This window comes from Prionailurus bengalensis, chromosome C2 (genome assembly GCF_016509475.1).
Source record: "Prionailurus bengalensis isolate Pbe53 chromosome C2, Fcat_Pben_1.1_paternal_pri, whole genome shotgun sequence".
Classification (NCBI taxonomy): Eukaryota; Metazoa; Chordata; class Mammalia; order Carnivora; family Felidae; genus Prionailurus; species Prionailurus bengalensis.
Window position 1 is genome coordinate 146,239,733 of NC_057350.1, and position 19,281 is coordinate 146,259,013.

The window sequence follows — 19,281 nt, forward strand, 5'->3', positions numbered from 1 at the left end:
AATTTAGCACAGCTGTCTGCTGCAGGGAGAGGGAGGAAGCTACGGGCAGTCCATCTACACACTGAATTCCTTGCAGCATCTCTGCCCCTCCCCACTGCACACACACATAACGCCACCATGTATCTGTCATTGTGTCAGTTAAGGTAGGAGATCAGGAGTCCAAAAGCCCAGTAGCTTCACACTGATTTCCCCTGCCCTGCAATACCAAACCTTTCTGGAAGGTCTCCTTAGAAGAGCTCAGTCTGACCAGTGGCCCATCCTACCCATAAATGAGCACTGTTCTGAACCAGAAAGGGGTATAAGCATTTGATTGTCCTTGCTAAATTCTGACCTGAGCTTTACTATTTTTTTTAAAATAATTGGCCAGAACTGATTTCTTGTTTTTTTTTTCTTTCTTGATAATTTGTGAGTAACAAAGTTTATCTCTCACAGAGGAAAACAGAGAAGTTATTAGTTATGTTGATCCAGAGCTCTGCAAATGTTAAGACTTGACATTATTATTTAGAGGTTTAGCTTGTACTAATTACCTCTTCGTTTTACTAGCCCTATATAACAAGCTACCTTCTGCACATTTTATGTGAAAGGCAGTTTTCTGAAAGGAAGAAAGTTGTTGGAGCAGGGAATGAAATAGGTGCTAAGTTTTATTTCCCACTAAATAATTCTCCTCAAGGTGGGTAAACTTTCAGTAGTTAAATTGCTAAAAATGAAGATTCTACACCACAAGAACAAATCTCCAAGAGACAATTATTTGTCTGTGTTCTTAGCATTTATGAGTCTCAGTAAACAGTCAGTACGTTTATGTTCCCCCCATTACCTTCGGTCATAAACTTCCTTAAAGAAAAACGAATAATTATGTTTCCTGACTGCATCATGAGCATAAACATTCAGGATGAACCCCCCCTAGGTGGGATGGATGGTGCATCTAGACTTCTAGGGATTGAGCTGTTTTTGAGGCGCTGGCCAAAGTGTCAGGCTAAGCGTATGGCCGCGATTTAGTGTTGTTCACAGAGATGTCATCTCTAGAAGGCAAATCATAATTTGTGGGGCTATTTTTGGAATTGGGGCCTCCCAGCCTGCAGCTGCCGGGAATGGCTGGGAGTTGCACAAAGCCCCTGGCTGAAGCGTGTCGAGCTTGTGCTGTTGGCCTGAACCTTGCCATCCACTCCAGGGGCCAGCCAGTGGAACCCCGTAGCCAAAAAGGCACAGTCTCATCTTAGTTCAACAAGTGCGTCCTGGCATCAGAGTCAGAAAGGGACCTTAAATGACCTCCTTACAACCTGCATTTTACACATGGGGCTCTGGCTGGGGAATCCATGTGGGCAGGGTCAGTCAACAACCAACAAGCCTCATGTGTCCTGGCTTTCGGTTTGGTACTCTTAAATATTGCCTTTGGGGTCAGGGGGGCTGACTGTAGGTTAGAGGATAAGCAATAGACAACGAAAAGAGAATGAGTTAGGAACACAAGAAGAGTACATTTGAGGGAATTACGTTTTTCCTTTGTAGTTCATGTGAGTTTCATTATTCCTTGTATCGCAATCAGAAAACACATCGATGCAACTTTTCCACCACTAGAAATGTGCAAATGGAAATGAAAGGAAATAAGACAACTGTATATTTTCTAGATCAGCACTTTTCAAACTCTCTGTCATGAAACACAGGTTTTTGTTTATTTCTAATTGACCTTAGCTGATATTTCTGTACTATACGATAGAAATTGCTAGAAAAATGAAGTACAAAAAAACAGACCCTCAAAATACATGTCCAAACTTTTATTATTTGGAAACGATACATAAAATTCTTCTGACAAATGACTGTAAAGCGGCTGGACACTTATTTTTGGATCCTGTACACGCTGGTCCTGGACACCGGAGTGCTGGCACATCAGCACTTCCTAGACCACGCTTGGGGGAGCGCTGTCCTTGATCTCCTTTTCTCTTGTATTTCACACATTTGTCTGGTTCTCTAGGTTGGAACTTTCTGGTGTCAGGGATGGGATCTGGGCATCTGTCCTTCTTGGCAGGTATTTTATTGGGCTGAATAACAACTTAAGAAAAAAATGTAAATGATCCCTCATGTGAAAGAAGAAAAAGAAACAACAACAAGCTTGCTATTATAACAAAACCAGAGATACTGGAATAGTGTTTGGATTCCTATCAGGGACACGGCTGTGATCTAAGTCTCCTAAGAGGAGACGTCATTTGAGGACATTTTTTTATTTACCTGGTTTGAGTGTAAAAAGGATTGAAAATATTAAACATTGCCAGTTGCCATTAAATTTGAACTCTCTACCACTTTTTGTGTCTTCTGAAAGGCCTCTAAACCTTCTCAGTGCATCAATTAAGATTGTTTGCCAGCTTTAGTAAAGAAAGATACATAACACCCAGGTAAATTTGAATCTCAGACAAGCCATGAGTACTTTTTACAGGTATGGCCCAAATATTTCATGGGACATACCATGTCCCATGGACATACTTGCAGTATTTGGGACATACTTGTATTAAAAATATATTCATGACTTATCTGGAATTCAAGTTTAAATGGGTATCTTGTATTTAACTGGTAATTGTTTTTCTAAAATCATTTAAAAATTAAAAAAAAATGTTTATTTATTTATTTATTTTTATTTTGAGAGAGAGAGAGAGAGGGAGCTAGATAGCAAGCAGGGGAGGGGCAGACAGGGAGAGGGAGAGAGAGAATCCCAAGCAGGCTGTGCACTGTCAGCCCGGAGCCCCCTGTGGGGATCAAACTCATGAACTGTGAGATGATGCCCTGAGCCGAAATTAAGAGCCAAATGCTTAAATGAATGAGCTACTTAGGAGCCCTTAAAATTTTTAATTGAAGTGTAGTTAACATACAATATTATATTAATTTCACATGTACAACATAGTGATTCTATTTAGTGTTAGCCTTTGGCCTGGACTTCTGCAGATGTTTCCAGAGAGAAGAATCAGCCCAGCCAATCAAATCTGGCCATATTGACCTGACTTGCTTAGCTATTGGCAGCTGGAAGCTGGATGGTCAATACAAGGTAATGGTATTCCTTTTAGAAAAAAAAAAAAAATGTGTTTCTCCTGTGACAAAGCAGCTACTCCTCTCTCCCTACTTTGAGGCTTTTAGTTGGCATTTTCCAAAGCTCTGGTCTAATGCTGACACAAGTCATGACAGAAGGTGTCCTTGTAAGAAGGCCATAAGAATCCACCAGCTACATCAGGACAGAATTGGCTCAGTGGGCTGCAAAGAGTGGAATTCTTTGCATCGAAATAGATAGGGAAGCATAGTGATAGACAAAAAAACAATAATAAAATTAAAAATCCTTGTGCCTATAGCATATTAGAAGCAAGCTGACAGAGGTTGTTTACAAATAAATTCATGAGGAACTGAGAAATACAAAGGCAGAATTAATTGATGTTAAAAAAATTAAGTTGGGGGTGCCTGGGTGGCTCGGTCAGTTAAGCTTCTCACTCCTGATTTCAGCTCAGGTCATGATCATGTGCATTTTATTTGCCTGTTGTATTCCTCAGGGTTCTCCAAAAAAACCACAACCATTAAGTATATCTCTATGTAGAGAGAGTTTTACCCAGTGATTCATCTCTTACGTATAACACCCAGTGCCCATCCAAAAAAGTGCCCTCCTTAATGCCCATCACCCATATAACCCATTCTCCCACCCACCTCACTTCCAGCAACCTTTAGTTTGCTGTCTATATTTTTTTTCAATGTTTATTTATTTTTGGGACAGAGAGAGACAGAGCATGAACGGGGGAGGGGCAGAGAGAGAGGGAGACACAGAATCGGAAACAGGCTCCAGGCTCTGAGCCATCAGCCCAGAGCCCGACGCGGGGCTCGAACTCCCGGACCGCGAGATCGTGACCTGGCTGAAGTCGGACGCTCAACCGACTGCGCCACCCAGGCGCCCCAAGTTTGCTGTCTATATTTAAGAGTCTCTTGTGGTTTGCCTCCCTCTCCTTTTTTATCTTATTTTTCCTTCCCTTCCCCTATGTTCATCTGTTGAGTTTCTCAAATTCTACATATGAGTGAAATCATATGATCTCTTTCTCTGACTGACTTCATTTTAATACCATCTAGTTCTGTCTACATGGGCAAATGGCAAAATTTCATTATTTTTCATCAAGTAGTATTCTATTATATACACATACATATACATACATACACACCACAACTTCTTTATCCATTCACCAGTTAATGGACATTTGGACTCTTTCCATAATTTGGCTGTTGTTGATAGTGCTGCTGTAAACATTGGGGTTCACGTGCCCCTTCGAATGGGCGGTTTTGTATCCTTTGGATAAATTCCTAGTCAGTGCAATTGCTGGGTCATAGGGTAGTTCTATTCTTAATTTTTTGAGGAACCTCCATACTGTTTTCCAGAGTGGCTACACCAGTTTGCATTCCCACCAATAGTGTAAACGGGTTTCACTTTTCCACATCCTCGCCAACATCTGTTGTTTCCCAAGTTGTTAATTTAGCCATTCTGACAGGTGTGAGGTGGTATCTCATTGTGGTTTTGATTTGTATTTCCCTGATGAAGAGCAATGTTGAGCATCTTCTCATGTGTCTGTTAGCCATCTGGATGTCTTCTTTTGAAAACTATCTATTCATGTCTTCTGCCAATTTCTTCACCGAATTATTTGTTTTTTGGGTGTTGAGTTTGGTAAGGTCTTTATAGATTTTGGATACTGACCCTTTATCTGAAATGTCATTTGCAAATGTCATCTCCCATTCCATTGGTTGCCTTTTAGTTTTTTTTTTTTTTGATTGTCTCCTTCACTGTGCAGAAGCTTTTTATCTTGATGAGGTCCAAAGTCTACTGATTTAAATGTTAACCACATTGAAAAAATACCTCACCACAATATCTAGACTTGTGTTTGACCAAACGACCAGGCACTATATTCTAGCCAAGTTGACACATACAATTAACCATCACGTCTGTGGTCCAAATAGAGTTTATGCTATTTCATAGAAGCCCATGCTCTTTCTTTCCAGTTTTCTCTCTGTTCTGCACCATCTGTTTCTATGAAGACACACTGACTTATTTAGGACTTTTATATATACTGTGAGTTTTCTGTTGTAAACACAAAGATTATCTTATCCAGTTTTAGAATAAAATGTTTCAGATCTCCATCAAATGATGCTGAGGGAAAAAGCTGGGTTTGGTCTTTATACAGACTTGGGTTAGGGATGTTCCTTTACCATATTATCATTGGATGACTTGGATAGAATAGGTAAAACGTTTCCTTCTCAATTTGCTCAACTATAAAGGGTGGAAAATTATACCCACTTTCCAGGTACTTGTGAGTTTTAACTGAGGGGGCATTCGTAAACTTCTGGCACAGCGTCTAGTATATAGTAGACCATCTATATTTTATCTCATTTTTCTCCTTGTCCTTCTTCTTTTCGTAAGTAGTGTTTCTTAACCCACTGCCCACGCCTTATATTCCATGCAGAAAACCCTTCCCCTCCTCTGAACATTCAGTAGTTAGGTTTATAGCAGTTCTCTTTCCAGAAAACTTAGCACATTTTTTACATTTGAGTGTATGTCTTATTTCCCCTTCTATTTCATAAAGTATTGCACTTTCACCACTGACAGATAAATGAGATTATTTTAGATGAAAATTTTTTTTCATTTACCTAACAAGTATTTATTAAATGTGTATTAAATCCCAAAGCCTGTTCTGGGTGCTGGGGATAAAACAGTGAACATGACAGGTAAATTCCTTGCCCTTGGGACCTTAAATATTAGTAGAGGGGATCCTCAAAGAAGGAAATCAACAAATATAGAATCCAAGGGTAGGCTAAGTGATGCTGTGGTAAGTCACCAAACCTCATTAGCATAATTCCAACAAAGGTTTATTTCTTGCTCATAACAAGTCAGTGGCTGGTCCAGGTGACCATTCAAGGCAACTGTTCTAAGCCTTCCAAGATGCTTTCTCCATATAAACACATGCTTCCATCAGGAAAGAGTGGGCTGATGAATCCAACAGCAGCAGTTAAAAGTTCATACACATGTTACTTCTGCTTCTGATTTTATTCGCCTTAGCAGGTCACATGGTCATGCCTAATTTCAATGAAGTGGAGAAGTGTGAGTCTTGGTGATCCTAGTGGTAAAGGAGAAACCTATGTGACTACCACGGTATTAAGGGCTATGAAAAGTATGTGTAAAGAGAGAGAGGAGTGTTAAGTATTTTTAAAAAGATAATAAAAGCAAATTAGATATGAGTTTTCATGTATATCTCTCATTGCTTAGAATTATAATAAAGAATGTACTTCAAAAAATTGGGTCGAGTTAATATTATTTGATAACTATTGTTAGAAATAGGTATTCAGATATGACGAAAAACATTTAGGTCATTTCTGACTGGCTGATTTTTCGTAGATACTGAAATACTAAATCTACTTGAAGACAAGGGTGATAATTTTTATATTGGTATTCTTGGTTATTTAGGCACATAGTAGATGCTTAAGCAAAACTGTTGATTTAAATAATGTTCATTGTTTTAAATTATTCTTGCTTCTCTACAGGATTGTCTTGAAATATAGCCCATTATAATTTTGTCCTGAAGCTTGAAATTTTCTTCCAAGGCCAATTTTTATTGTCTTTATCTCCACTAAAATTTTACATTTAATTATCGTTCAGATTTGGACCACAAATGGTTGAATCACTAGTCGTCTCTTTCTTCTGGTTTGTTTCAAGTATGTTCTTAAAGAATGGATAAGTATTTGATAGGAGAAAAGATAATTGTATCACTTCTGTCGGAGTTTGTAATCTACCATCTTATCTTTTTTTTTTTTTAAACTTACTTTTATCTTTAATAGGCTGTTGGCATCTGTTGTGTTGGAAAGGGATTTCCCAAATTTGAATAAAGAGAGCAAGAAATACCAAGTTGTGCTTTTGTTTGTTTTAGTTTATTCAAGTGCATGAATGTCTTGTAGATAGGGTAGTATATAGCTTTCAAAGGTAGTATAATAATAACGATAATAATTATTATTTGTTTATCTCTCTACTGTTCTTTTTTTCTGCTTTTGACTAAGTCTTTGTCATTTAAAAAATAAATCAGCCAAAGAGAGGACCCATTTATTCTTTGAGTGGATAGGTCAGAGCAACCAGAAGAGAGTCTCCCATCTCTACCCAATTGACCCTCATTCCAGGACCATCATTTCTCTAACTCCGGATTGTGTGTCTGAGATGTTGTCTCTATCCTATTAACCAAGAACTTGTCTTAAATGAGTGTCTCTCCAGTCTGTATTGTGAATCATGTGAATTTGTAAGAGTCCATGCTCTTTGATGTGGTTTACTGCTCTTGGATTTGTACAAAATTTGTTAGTTGGCAAATGGGACACAGCTGGCTTCTGATTTAGAGAGTGCCTTAAATTAGTTACCTCCTACCTTAACTTGATCATTTAAATGGAAAGCACTACTGCTCCAACAGAGCAGACATGATATAAAAACTATTTCTGACATGAGTATCTTGCTTCCCCGATTGCGATTGCTACTGGTGTCTCTAACAGAAAAAATAAAAAAAAATAAAACACAGGTTTTACAATTCTCACAAGTGGTAAACTGTCTTTGCATTATTTAAGAAAAGCTTTAAATGTTCAGTGAATGTGCTTAGACTAATGATAGTTGATGCCCAGGACATAGCAATAATCCAATGAAATACAATAGCATTTTGGAAAGTGGCAATTTGTGTAGAAATTGCAGATATCATCAACACATGCTGGGAACTTTACGTGTAATAAGTGAGCTGTAGCTTGGGCTGAGGAGTTACTTATTTGGCCTTTCATTTGTAAGTAAGTAAGTCACCAATCCTTCCCCTCCAGGGCATAGGTAGGCCAGTTATTAATAAAAGAATACTGACATCCTTTGTTCATAGTGGTAAAATTGCCAGAAGCAATTGAGGATCCTGATCTTGTAAGTCTTAGTATTTGGAGGAACCTCATTAAGTCATTTGGAGGACAGCATTCTATAGTTGAAGATGACTAGCTCTACAATCCGAATATTTGGATAGAGTACTGACTGTACTATTAACTAATTTAGCTTTCTTCACTAAGTGCCCACTAAGACTTACGTGATCTGGCCCAGGGTATCTCTCCAGTCTTCTTTGATAATCTTTACTCGTTGCTTGCTCCATTTCAGCCTCTGTGCCATTTCTTACACATTTTAAAGACATGTTCTTGCTGCCAGGCTTTCTGTACTTACTGTTATCTCTGTCTGGAATGATCTTTCAGATGCAGGCTGACATTTATTGAGCAGATCCAGTATGTTTCAAGGTGTTACAAATGCATGGCATGTTAATCTGGGTGAATTCTCATGATAGCTGTATGAAGTGTGTGGTGTGACATTGAATGGATGAGAAAAGGAGGCAGAGTGATTCTGTCAGAGGCAGAACTGGAACCAAGGCAGTTTGGGTGGGAGCCCAGGCCCTCATAAAAAGGGCTCTCTTGGTACACAACACCCAGGGTGTGGTTCCCACCCTTCCTTTAACCTCAGAGCTCTTTCTTGGTGAGCATTTCCTGACTATCCTATTTAAATTTTTTTACGATCATGTTTGTTTATTTTGAGAGAGAGAGAGGGAGAGGGCAGGGGAGGGGCAAAAAGAGAGGGACACACAGAATCTGAAGCAGGCTCCAGGCTCTGAACTGTCAGCTAGAGCCCAACATGGGGCCCAAACCCACAAGTTGTGAGATCATGACCTGAGCTGAAGTCGGTCGCTCAACTGACTGGGCCACCCATGTGACCCCTGACTTTCCATTTAAAGAGGAATCCCTATAAAGGAAGAAAGGAAGGAAGGACGGATGGAAGGAAGGAAGGAAGGAAGGATCCCTGTGACTCTGTTTCTCTTTACTCAGCTCTATATTTCTCAACAGCACTGCATATTACCTGATTTATATTGCCTGTTTGCTTGCTTATCACTTTATCTCCCTCACTAGAATATATATTCTATGAGGGCTGGGCATTGTTCTGATCTGTGTTATCCCTCTATCCCCTGCATCTAGAAATTTACTGAAATGTACTGAAAGAAGTGTGTGAGTTGGGTTAGAATTTTTATTGTATTTAAGATATCTTATTTTTCAAACATTTGCAGAGCACCCTTTTTTGTGCTAGATTCCATGGCAGGTTTTGGAAATATGAAGGTGAATGAGATTGATGGGACCTTGTACTTTCCTGCTTTTCCTGAGGCTTTAAGGGCATCATAGAAGAAACAAACATGCAACTAAGAGGCGGTTGCCAGGCTAAGCATTCTATTAGGGCAAATGTAAGGTGCAGTAGGGAAGTGAGGGTTCAGGTAAAGCTACTCTGAAGGGCTGATACGCATGCTGAGAGCTGAAGGATGGAGCTGCAAGACCACCCTAGGGCAGAGCAGATAACAGAAGGCCCTGAGAGAGCACATTCTGGTTCAAAAGCAGTTCACTATGACTGTGAGGGGCAGAGCTGACTATCCGAGTCTGGAGAATAAAGTTGGGTTTTCAAGTGCCTTGAAAACTATTCCAAGGAGTCAGGGCTTTGTTGTCTGAGCAATGAGATGTCCCTGAATGGTTTTTAAGTCAATGTAATTTTGATTTCGTATCTGATTTAGTTTATAGCCTTCGGCCAGGTAAGTTGGCAGTATTTCCACTTTCTGGATGGGATGAGTGAGGCCTGAATAACACATTTAAATGTTGGTGGAGTTGATTTAATTCTCTCAATGATAGTGCTATCAGGACTCCTAACATACCTTCCCACCCTCTCTCCTTTTTTTCTGGTTGTTGTTATTGGCAAAAGTCAAACATAAAGCTGCCCACCATCCTTATCTTTCTCCAAGGAACGTCCATGTACTCACACAGCTTCCAATAACCAGACCCCTGAGTGGAAGCCAGTGACCTCAAGGGTGGCGGGACTTGTGTGCGGATGGACACCATATTGTGCATTGGGCTAGAATTCTCTGCTCTTCACTAAGAAGCTGGATTTATACCAGGAACCTCTTATCTGAAAAGGCGACTCTGGACTGGGGAGAACAGAGCTGGTTTGACAAAGTAGAGAGGCTCTCAATATTGGTCTGCCCACGCTTTGGGCATGTGTGAGCACTCACAGCAAAACACAGCTGGCATGTCTAATTTTAGCCTTGTCTGCCTTGAAAAGAGACCCTTAAAGGAAATATATTTTCTCTGAAACAATTTGTATTATTAATGTAATAGCTGATAGACCTGTCAGAATACTGCTTATTATTGGTGGGGAAAAACTCTGCCAAGTAAGTATGATTTTTTTGTGTGTGTGTGATGTTATCAGTAAAGTGATTAATGCACTCATGAATCAAGATAATTATAAAGAGATAGACAGTGAGAAAACCAGTGATTTTATTTATAAAGACACCCGTCAACCTAGTGGGATACCTCTTTTGATGCTTACAAAATGGATGTAAGACTGAGAGTGACCATTTCTGCTCTAGTAAGTCGGTCACTGTGATCGAACAGTAGTCCCGGAGTAGACTCTACAATTTCTTCGCTACTTTTCATTCTCCGTGTCCTCCAAGAAGAGTTTCTGAACCGGGTCTCAGATTCATCTGGCTTTATATGTTAACAGGTTTTGAAAGCATCTGAGACACCCTGTTTCCATTTTCACCAGCAAGGGTTGTCCCTCTGCCTTTATTTATTATTATTTTTTTCTTTCTCTTCCTTTCTCTCTTCGTCTTCCCTCCCATGGTCTTCTGTGTTTTGTTTAGCAGGGTAGCATACCTTGCAACTTGGCAAGAAAAAAAAGAAAAGGCAGCTCTTGTGGGGGGGAGGGGTAGATGAAGGGAAGGATAAGAAATAATCCACCGCCTGCATTTGAGTTCCCCGGGTTCAGTTCCAGCGGCAGCCAGCTGGCTGCAAAAATTGCTTTGCTATTCGAGATAGCCAGCAGAGGGAATCGGAACTTTGCTTGCAGCAGGGGTTGAAGCAGCCTTTTTTTTTTTTTTTTTTTTTTTCTTGGAGGAAATACTGCAGCCTTCTGGACTGCGTACGCTGCTCCCTGGAGAGGCTCTCTCGGTTCCACCCACCGGCTGGAAGGAGGGGAAGTGAATGAAAGGACAGGACAAGCCCCGAACACCATGTCACTCTGGGAGGGAGACAGCAGCAACTAAGCTGTGCGAGGTTTTTTTTTTTTTTTTTTTTTTTTCCTTTTTCTTTTTCCCTTTCTTTTTCTTTCTTTTTTTTTTCTTTTTTCTGTTTCTTCTTTCTTTCTCTTTCTCTTTCTTTCTTTTTTTTTTTCTTTTTCTTTAAGGTGGGGAAAGAGACAAACAGGAGACAGGAAGCTGATCTGCAAGGATTCGGAGTTGTGCTAAAAGGACTTTGATTTTTTTTTTTTCTCTCTCTCTCTTTACAAACGCTGGCAATTGACATCACTACAGACAGCCTGGTAGAGAACAAACTGCCTCATCCCAAGTGGACCCTGGCAGCTGGGGGAAGGAAGGCAAGATCTGGGGAGGCTGTGTCTGTTGGTCTTTTTTCCTACCGATACCCCTCCTTTTTTTTTTTTTTTTTTTTTTGGTGTGTTTCTTTTTTAAATTCTTGCTGTGTTGGAACTAGCGAGTGGTGGAAGACGAGGGATTTCTGAAGCCTCATCAGTCATCGAGACTGTCAGGAATAGTGGTTTAAGAGGAAGCTCGGCCTGGGGCACTATACCCTGTCATCCAGTTCCCTGCCTCGGAGATAAAGATTCCAGCTACATGGGCAAACGCCTGGATCAGCCACAAATGTACCCCCAGTACACTTACTACTATCCTCACTATCTCCAAACCAAGGTATGGCTCGACCCACAGTCTGGCAATCAGTGTGGTATCCTTCTGCACTTGGGATGGGAAATAGACAGGCATGTGAATTATTATTTACCTCCCCTTCCCCATCACCTCTTCCTGCTTCTTTGAAATTAGTAACATACCAAGGGAGTTAATGAGGCAGAGGAGAATATAAGAAGAAAGCAAGCCCGGGATTGTGGCTTTCTCTTTTAGGAGAGATAATAGTTTCGCTCGTGTTCTTTTGTTGTTATTTGGCAACATGAAAATGTTCCTGATATCCGTAGTAAAGTCCTTTGCAGATGGACAGGGTTGTTAGAAAGGAGATCGTAACCGTGATTATCAGGCACAAGAATACAATTTCAGGGGCTTTTCTGGTGAGCTGTTCTTTGTTTGTGGCTCTAAAAGGGTTTTTCCCACTGGATAGGACACACCAGGGTGGGGGCAACTCAAACTTTTAATCGCTGAGTATAAAATGAAAGAAGGCTGTGGGAAGGTATAGTACAGTTGACTAAAGTCCTTTAGAGTTTGTTTGGGTGTGTTTTGTGTGTGTGTGTCTGTGTGTGTGTGTGTTTTATTTGCCTTACATATTTTATTTTATATCGAGGATGAGCAAGATGCTAGAGACTGAATTTTGGAGCTTTACCATAGGTGTTCTTTACTTTTAGAAGCTCTGTTTTTCTGTGCTGGCTGCCATCAGGAGGCCTGGGTCTTGAAACGGGATGCAATGTAACTGATGATAATTGGACGTGAATTGGTTAAATACTTGAATCTTTATGTGTGTGCTCAAATGATCATTACGGGGCCAGTGGCAAGCCCACGTAACGAAGCAGTGGGCAGTGCCAGCCGTGAACTTTATCCTGCACTTCAGACATGAAAGACTCTCAGGTGTGAAATCACTGCTCCAATTTGTCAATTAAATTAGACTTGACTGGGGTGGGGGGGATGTTGGTGTAGTTACCACTTTGAACGCATGGGTTATATTTCTATATGGATGATATTATTTTGTATTGCATTAGCCAGACTCCGCTGTCTTCTTAATAAATAAATATGCCGAGAGTGAACAAGGCGTGCCTGAGTGATCTGTGCTGTCACTAGGACTCGATGATGTGATTAGTGTTTGGTAATTCATGCTGTAGTTAGCTCTTATTTATTCTGTCTCATCAAACAATGCCTATTTGTAAACCAGACCAGGCAGCCGACTTTCAGAATTACATTAAAAATTGTTGCTTTTTTCCTTTCTTTTTCAATCGCTCTATGACTCGCCCTGCCCCTCCAAGGTCGACTCACATTGCTTTTTGCCTTTGTGAGCATTTAGTTTGTGCTGCTGCTGCTTAAATAGACCAGCCCTCCTGCTCCAGTGCCTTGAGATTTAACTCTTTGGGGGATTGGGTAGAGAATGCTGCCTGCCTTCCTTAAGGAAATGGCAAAGCAAGGACAAGTTAAAAAAAAAAAAGGAAATTTATAGTCATTTCTCATCCCCCAAAGAAACAAAAACAACAAACTCAAGGGTTCCATGAAAAATATCGGACATTCCATCCCTTTTACTCATTTGGCTAAATTTTTCCAAATGTTTCAAAATTCATGCTTTCTTTTTGGGTCTTTTTTTTTTCTATGAAGTATATTCAGAAAAGAAACTTCAGATAAAAATGAATGGAATAATGAAATAATTGCTTTCCTGCTTGAGATTTCTTTTAACTTATTACCATCAGGAAATAATGTGCATATTATATTAAGGACAGGATGCTAGATGAGCTACACTGATGGGAAGTGTGTGTTTGTGTGTGTGTGTGTGTGTGTGTGTGTGTGTGTGTGTTTGAGAGAGAGAGAGAAGGAGGGAGAGAAGGAGAGAGAGAGATTAGGATAAAGAGGAAAAGTGAAGTGACAGAAAAGAAGAGAGCCTAAAAAATACAGAGGGAATTAAAAACAATCTGTTTTGGGGTCCTGTGTAGTTTAGTGTTGTGTAGACAGGCGGCATCTGGATCTTGTTACTTTCAAGCTAGTCAAAGCCATCAACTTCTGGAACATTTTTAAAGAAGCTAGATCCATTAGGTGACCTGAGCTGATATTTGGGTAATCAGATCAGGGTGGTAGGGAATATAAGATCAGCTCCTTTGGCTATCCTGGTAGTTCATATTGATTATTATGTTGTAAAATTTCGACAGTGCTGTGAAGTTGTCGAATGCTGTTACGGTGGCTCTGAAATGACAGACATTAATAACATTCCTGGAAGCTGAAGATGTGAAAACGTGCCCTGGTTTGAAACGTGGGCGCACAGGGGATGGGAAGAAGGGTCAATCATATTTTCAAGTGTGGGGGCTTCCTGACAGCATGAACACTATGTAATAAAGTACCATCATGCCCCCGTGTAACATGAACACAACTAGGTTATTTCAGTATCATTTTTTTGGCTTGTTTTATGCTTATATCTTAAAATTTAATCTATAATACTTTTGAAGGAAATGCATGCTGCTCATGTTTATTTGGTAAGCCCAGGTGGAATTCATAGATTCTACTGTCCTTCCAGCCTTGGGTTATAGTTATAATCCATTTTTGAAATCATAGCTGTTTAAACTGATGCAGGTATATAAGGAATACTCATGGTTGATAAAAATAGAATTCTGTGGTTGACAATAAAAGTCATGTTCTGGTGACATCATAATTTAAGCTGTTGTCTAAATTCAGGTGTTTTCAACTAATCAACAAAAGCTGTTTACTGACATTATTTTGGGTTGGAAAATCTTTATGGGATCGTTACAGAACTGAAAGGTTCACTATTTATTGTATTCATTCAGAAAGTGCAAAATGCTGAACCTTTTCTTTTACTTCAATGTGTGTATTGGATATAGCTGCTGTTTTATTATGATAAAACAAAATGAAAGTAGGATTTTTAAATAAATGGAAATGTTTCTGTTTCCTCAAATGCAATTAAAGTTTTAGAAAAACTTGGGACGCTTCCCTGCCTTCTCTGCTCCTCTTATTTCCCATCAAATTAGAACCAATCCATTAACTTTGTTGCTTAAAAATAAAATATAATAATAATAGTAAGACATTTATGCTTTTCTCCCTTTGAATAATTTTCTAAATGCTTAAAACAATAGATGAGAAAAATGTACCTGTAAGTTAAATGAAAACCAGTGGCTGACTGGTGGCTAGCTATGCCTTGCAGCAGTGTTGTTCCAGAATGCTTACTCTCCAAGACCTCACGTTCAAAGTTGTCATTTGTCAATTTTCTTTTGGCCATTTTTCTTTTCCTCTCGAAAGAACCAGTTTCAAAAAGAAACGTTGGTTTTGGTTAAGCAGTAAAGAAGAAATCTTGGTGACATGTTGTAATATTTATATAAGAGACATAACTGGATTAAAAAAAATCTTCATCAAAACAAATTTGCTGTTTGAAGGCCACCCAGAATAATAAGCAGATTTTAGAGAACGGGGACCAAAAAAGGGTTCATGAGCTTAATGATAATGTCTATAATGATGTTTGACTGAGTTGTAACCTAATATTTCTCAGTAATTTTGTTCTAGCCCATTCAAAGTAGCTAACCTGTTGCTTTTGCATTGTGAGAGCCAGGGTGAATTTCAATCTGAATTTGAGGTACTTTGGGGCGGTTTCTTGGCAAAACAGCTTAGTCAAACTAGGAAAAGTAAAAAGAGTGAAACATGGTCACAGCCCAGCGAACTAATATTTTGCAGCTGAGAAATAGGTATTTCTCTCATAAATGATGCTTCGAAAACTTGGGTCATCCTTCCAAAACTTTAAACTTCGTCCAGGCACCCACAGCAAGCTTGTCCTTCCTTCTGTTTCCTTCCCCTGACCAGGTCACGACATTTCTACCAATCCAGGGCACAGTTTCTACTCACGCTGCTTTTCCATCAGCCCACTGCTTTTGCTTCTTTGGCCGTCTACTCCCCCTGAAGATCTTACAGAAATGGGTTCAGACTGTGGGACCCTATAGGGTTTTTCTGGCTGGTGGTACTCAGATTGTATTCAGAGCATGGTGTGAAGTTGGGGTCAGGTGTAAGGAGTAATTCATCAACTGCACACCGATTTCAGGCTGAGTTTCTAACCATCTGCAGCCTGGACAGCTGCCCATCTCTCAAAGTCTAGCTAGAGCCCAACTGATTGTGCCATAGAAAGAGCAAACACTTGAAACACAAAGGACTAAGGAGGAGGTGAAGGAAGAGAGAGGCTCCTAGGGGCAAAGGATATTCTCAAAGATGTAAACGTACAAATCCTTCAAAAGCAAAACAGAACAACCCCTTAACATACTTCTTGCACATGAAAATGTAGAAAATCTTGCAGAGGGAGGGAATGAGTTTAGAATTTCCTTAGTACTTCCTGCCTCAGATTTGCATTGATAGCCAGAGTTGGTAACTTGCCAGTTTTAAAACAGCCTTGAAAACTCCCAAGTTCTGTTTTCCTTTGAAAGCCTGAAACATACAAAACTGGTTTTCTAAAAATCTTCCAGCAAGAGAATTTTTAGGTACAACTCCAAATATTTCTTTTGCTTCAAGGGGGTGGGGGGTAAGGTGGTAATATGAAACTATGATGGATCTTGTCTCTCTTTAGAATGTATACAATTTTAATTGGTTTTAAGTAAGAGAAAAATAGTTATAGGGGGTCACTTTCCCTTTCTAGTTGTTTTGTTTTCTTTACTCCCCCCCCATTTTTATTATCATTGGGTTTGTCTTTTCTATAATATAGTCATTGTTTCACTAAGTTGAGTGCCTTAGATGGAGGAAATATGTAAAAAGTTCATGTGTTTTCTTTCTTCAGAATCATGCCAAATTCAAAGGAAACATGTAAATTTGTTCTAACAGTATCTTTGTAATGCAGTTTGCTCTTGCTTTCTCTCAATAATAGAATTAAAACTCAACATTATTTCTATGAAGTAATTAAATCTATTAGAGGGTTGGAGGTAGGGGTGATTTGCAAGGAGGGAGGCAAAAGAAGGGAAGGAGGATGTAAGTTCATCTCAGGTCTTTCTGGCTCCAGGAATTCTGGAAAGCTTCATTTCTTGCACTAATATGATTTTTACACAATCCTTTTTGACATTATCAGTCTTTTTGGCAGAGAGAGGGCTCCGTCACAATTATGCCCATGCCAAATTCTAAGGAAACCAGTCTTTTCCTTTAAGAGAAAATCTTTCTAGTGTCGGACTTCTTATTCAGAGTAAATGGTTGATGTTTATCCAAAATTGGCTTCGAGTACTACATTAAAATTGTGTTTTGTAACAGTCTCATAAGCCACAGCTGTATGTGATTAAATAGTGTAATATCAAAAGCATGTGAGAATAGACTTTTTATGCTATAGCTTTTGCACAGCAAGAGAGCAGATGAAACTACAAGGGCAACAGTGTACTTGTGTGTCGTAATACCTGTGTCGAGGATACGCGATGCTGGTCTTTGCAGTAGTGGTAAAAATGCTAGAACTGCCTTGGACAGGATTGAAACATACACTTTCTGAAGATGGAGACAGACATATGATACCAGTTTTTAAATATAGAGTGCCATTTAATTGGAAAACCCATATTTACTGAAGGGTCTGTAACCAGTGCCATTGGAAGGGGCATCATGACTCCCAAGGAGCACCGCCTTCAAAGAGCCAAAGCGAAATTTCTCGTTTCTGTTTTGAAACCGTCAACTGTTTTTCTCCTCCTTTTTTTTGTTTTTATTTTTGTTTGTTTTTTGTTTTTTGTTTTTTTTTGTTTCGTTTTTTGCTACTTTAATCTGTGGAGCTATTGTAAGAAAATTTTCAGGCTGTTTATCCCTGAAGATGGGTAACAAGGACCAGTAACTTAGAAAGAACAAAATAGATAACAGTGTGATTCTTTTTTTAAGATATTTGAAAATAGGATATTTAGTTTTCGATGCATATTGCTCTTCTGTGGCCTGTGTGAAAAAGAGCATAATTACACAAAGAGACACAACTTTTGGGTCTGTTTTTTATGGGATGTTTTACTTCCGAGTTTTTGGAAAAAAAACAAAAACAAAAACTATTCATGAAAATGATAATCGTGAGTTTATTAGAGTTGTAAATCTATAGGATACTAATACTAATAAAAGATTTATTAGTAAGTCATTGTTTTCAGGTCCTTGAAAAAGTGTATAGGGGTGCCCGTTTTTCAGATTTCAGACACTAGAAAGCAACTTGGAAAAGGAAAAAAAAAGGAAGGGTTGAGAGAGGTAACTTGGATTCTGTTTAGTTTTGTTTTTCATGTTGATATATATAGGCCGAGAATTTGTTCACATTTTAAATGTTTGGTTTTTTTTTCATATAGATTTATTGGTCAGGAAGTATATACCATGTGGAATCAGCTATATGGATAAAGTTTTGTAATTCAGAACATCGATGTCTAATGGGTAACAAATTTCAAGAATATGGATAATAAATGATAAGACATGGATTCTGGTTTTGTTTTGTTTTTGGAGGGAGGGAATTCTCTGAATTGTGTGTCAACGAGTTGGTTTCTAGGTCAGGTTCTCTAAGATCTCTTCCAGGCTTAGCATTTGTGACTCTCACTTTTGAGATAAATGAGCCTGCTTTGATGCATTCGTGGTACTGGGAGATGACCTTGGTTTTGTGCCATTGGTGAGTTTTTGTTCAGCCCCCCATTGCTTTCTCCAGAGCAGATCAAATGCTGCTTTGCCGACTTTGGTGATTTGACGAATTTAACTGTCTGCATCCTTTGCCACATCTAAACCCAGTGCACCCAGAGAAACACATCCATCACCTGGGAGTGGGTGGAGAGCAATTCCCAGGGGTGGGACAGAATGACAGGCATCATTTTATCATGGCCGTTGCCGTCTTTGTTGTGGTGGTTAAAGTTTTCTCCTTTGGGTAAAATTAGAGCTTGTCCAAAGCCTTGATGGTGACAGTGTGATGCTTTACTTTTCCTCATTTAACTTCCTCTCTGCAGGTTGTATAAGAACTGAATGGTTAGGCATATGTTTGGCCTAACCAGTTGGGGTAATGAAGGCAGTAGGATTGCCTCATTAAAGTCCTGATACCCCTAGTTTTATGAATGAAACCAGGAGCTAGTGTCAATGTGGAAATGACAATCGATAGATGAAACACTATTTTGACTGGAGTTTGCAAATCCTTCAAATTTCTAAATAGTACCCTTTAAAGCATGGGAAATAAATACTATAGTAACTATAGCGTATGGTATTATATGAGGAAAGGAATAACATCTTCAGGACACAGAAGCAAGACCCTTATCCTTTCCTCTTTTTCTTGCCAGGTACCCTTCTTATTCCCAAAAAAGTCCCTGTTAGATGCATTCATGAAAGTTTGTAGAACCTCGAATTTTGTTTTTATGAGTGATAACCAAATAGAAAAAATAGACTTGAATGCATATATAGTCAAGGCAACCCTTATAATGTCCTGTCCTGTTGTGTGGAAAGTAAGGCACAATGGAAGAAACAAACAAATCTTACTATATTCTAAATATCAGTAGTAATGGTTTGGGGTACTGATTTTTAATTTGTTCCAGAATTAGCTTTCCTA

General features: G+C 39.3%; 1 protein-coding gene across 15 annotated transcripts in view; it reads left to right on the forward strand.

The window, feature by feature from the left end:
- RBMS3 (RNA binding motif single stranded interacting protein 3) overlaps positions 1-19,281 on the forward strand; it is a 1,080,848-nt gene that overhangs the window by 348,006 nt on the left and 713,561 nt on the right. For 3 of the 15 annotated variants that reach the window (XM_043595597.1, XM_043595589.1, XM_043595592.1), the window contains exon 1: positions 10,992-11,780. The exons of 6 other annotated variants lie outside the window; for them this stretch is intronic. In XM_043595597.1, coding sequence (XP_043451532.1) covers positions 11,706-11,780 — 75 coding nt within the window. In that variant the 5' untranslated portion in view covers positions 10,992-11,705. Of the gene's footprint in view, positions 1-10,989; positions 11,781-19,281 lie in introns of those variants that run through there. 6 more of the 15 variants (XM_043595586.1, XM_043595593.1, XM_043595590.1 and 3 more) reach the window with 3 other exon arrangements.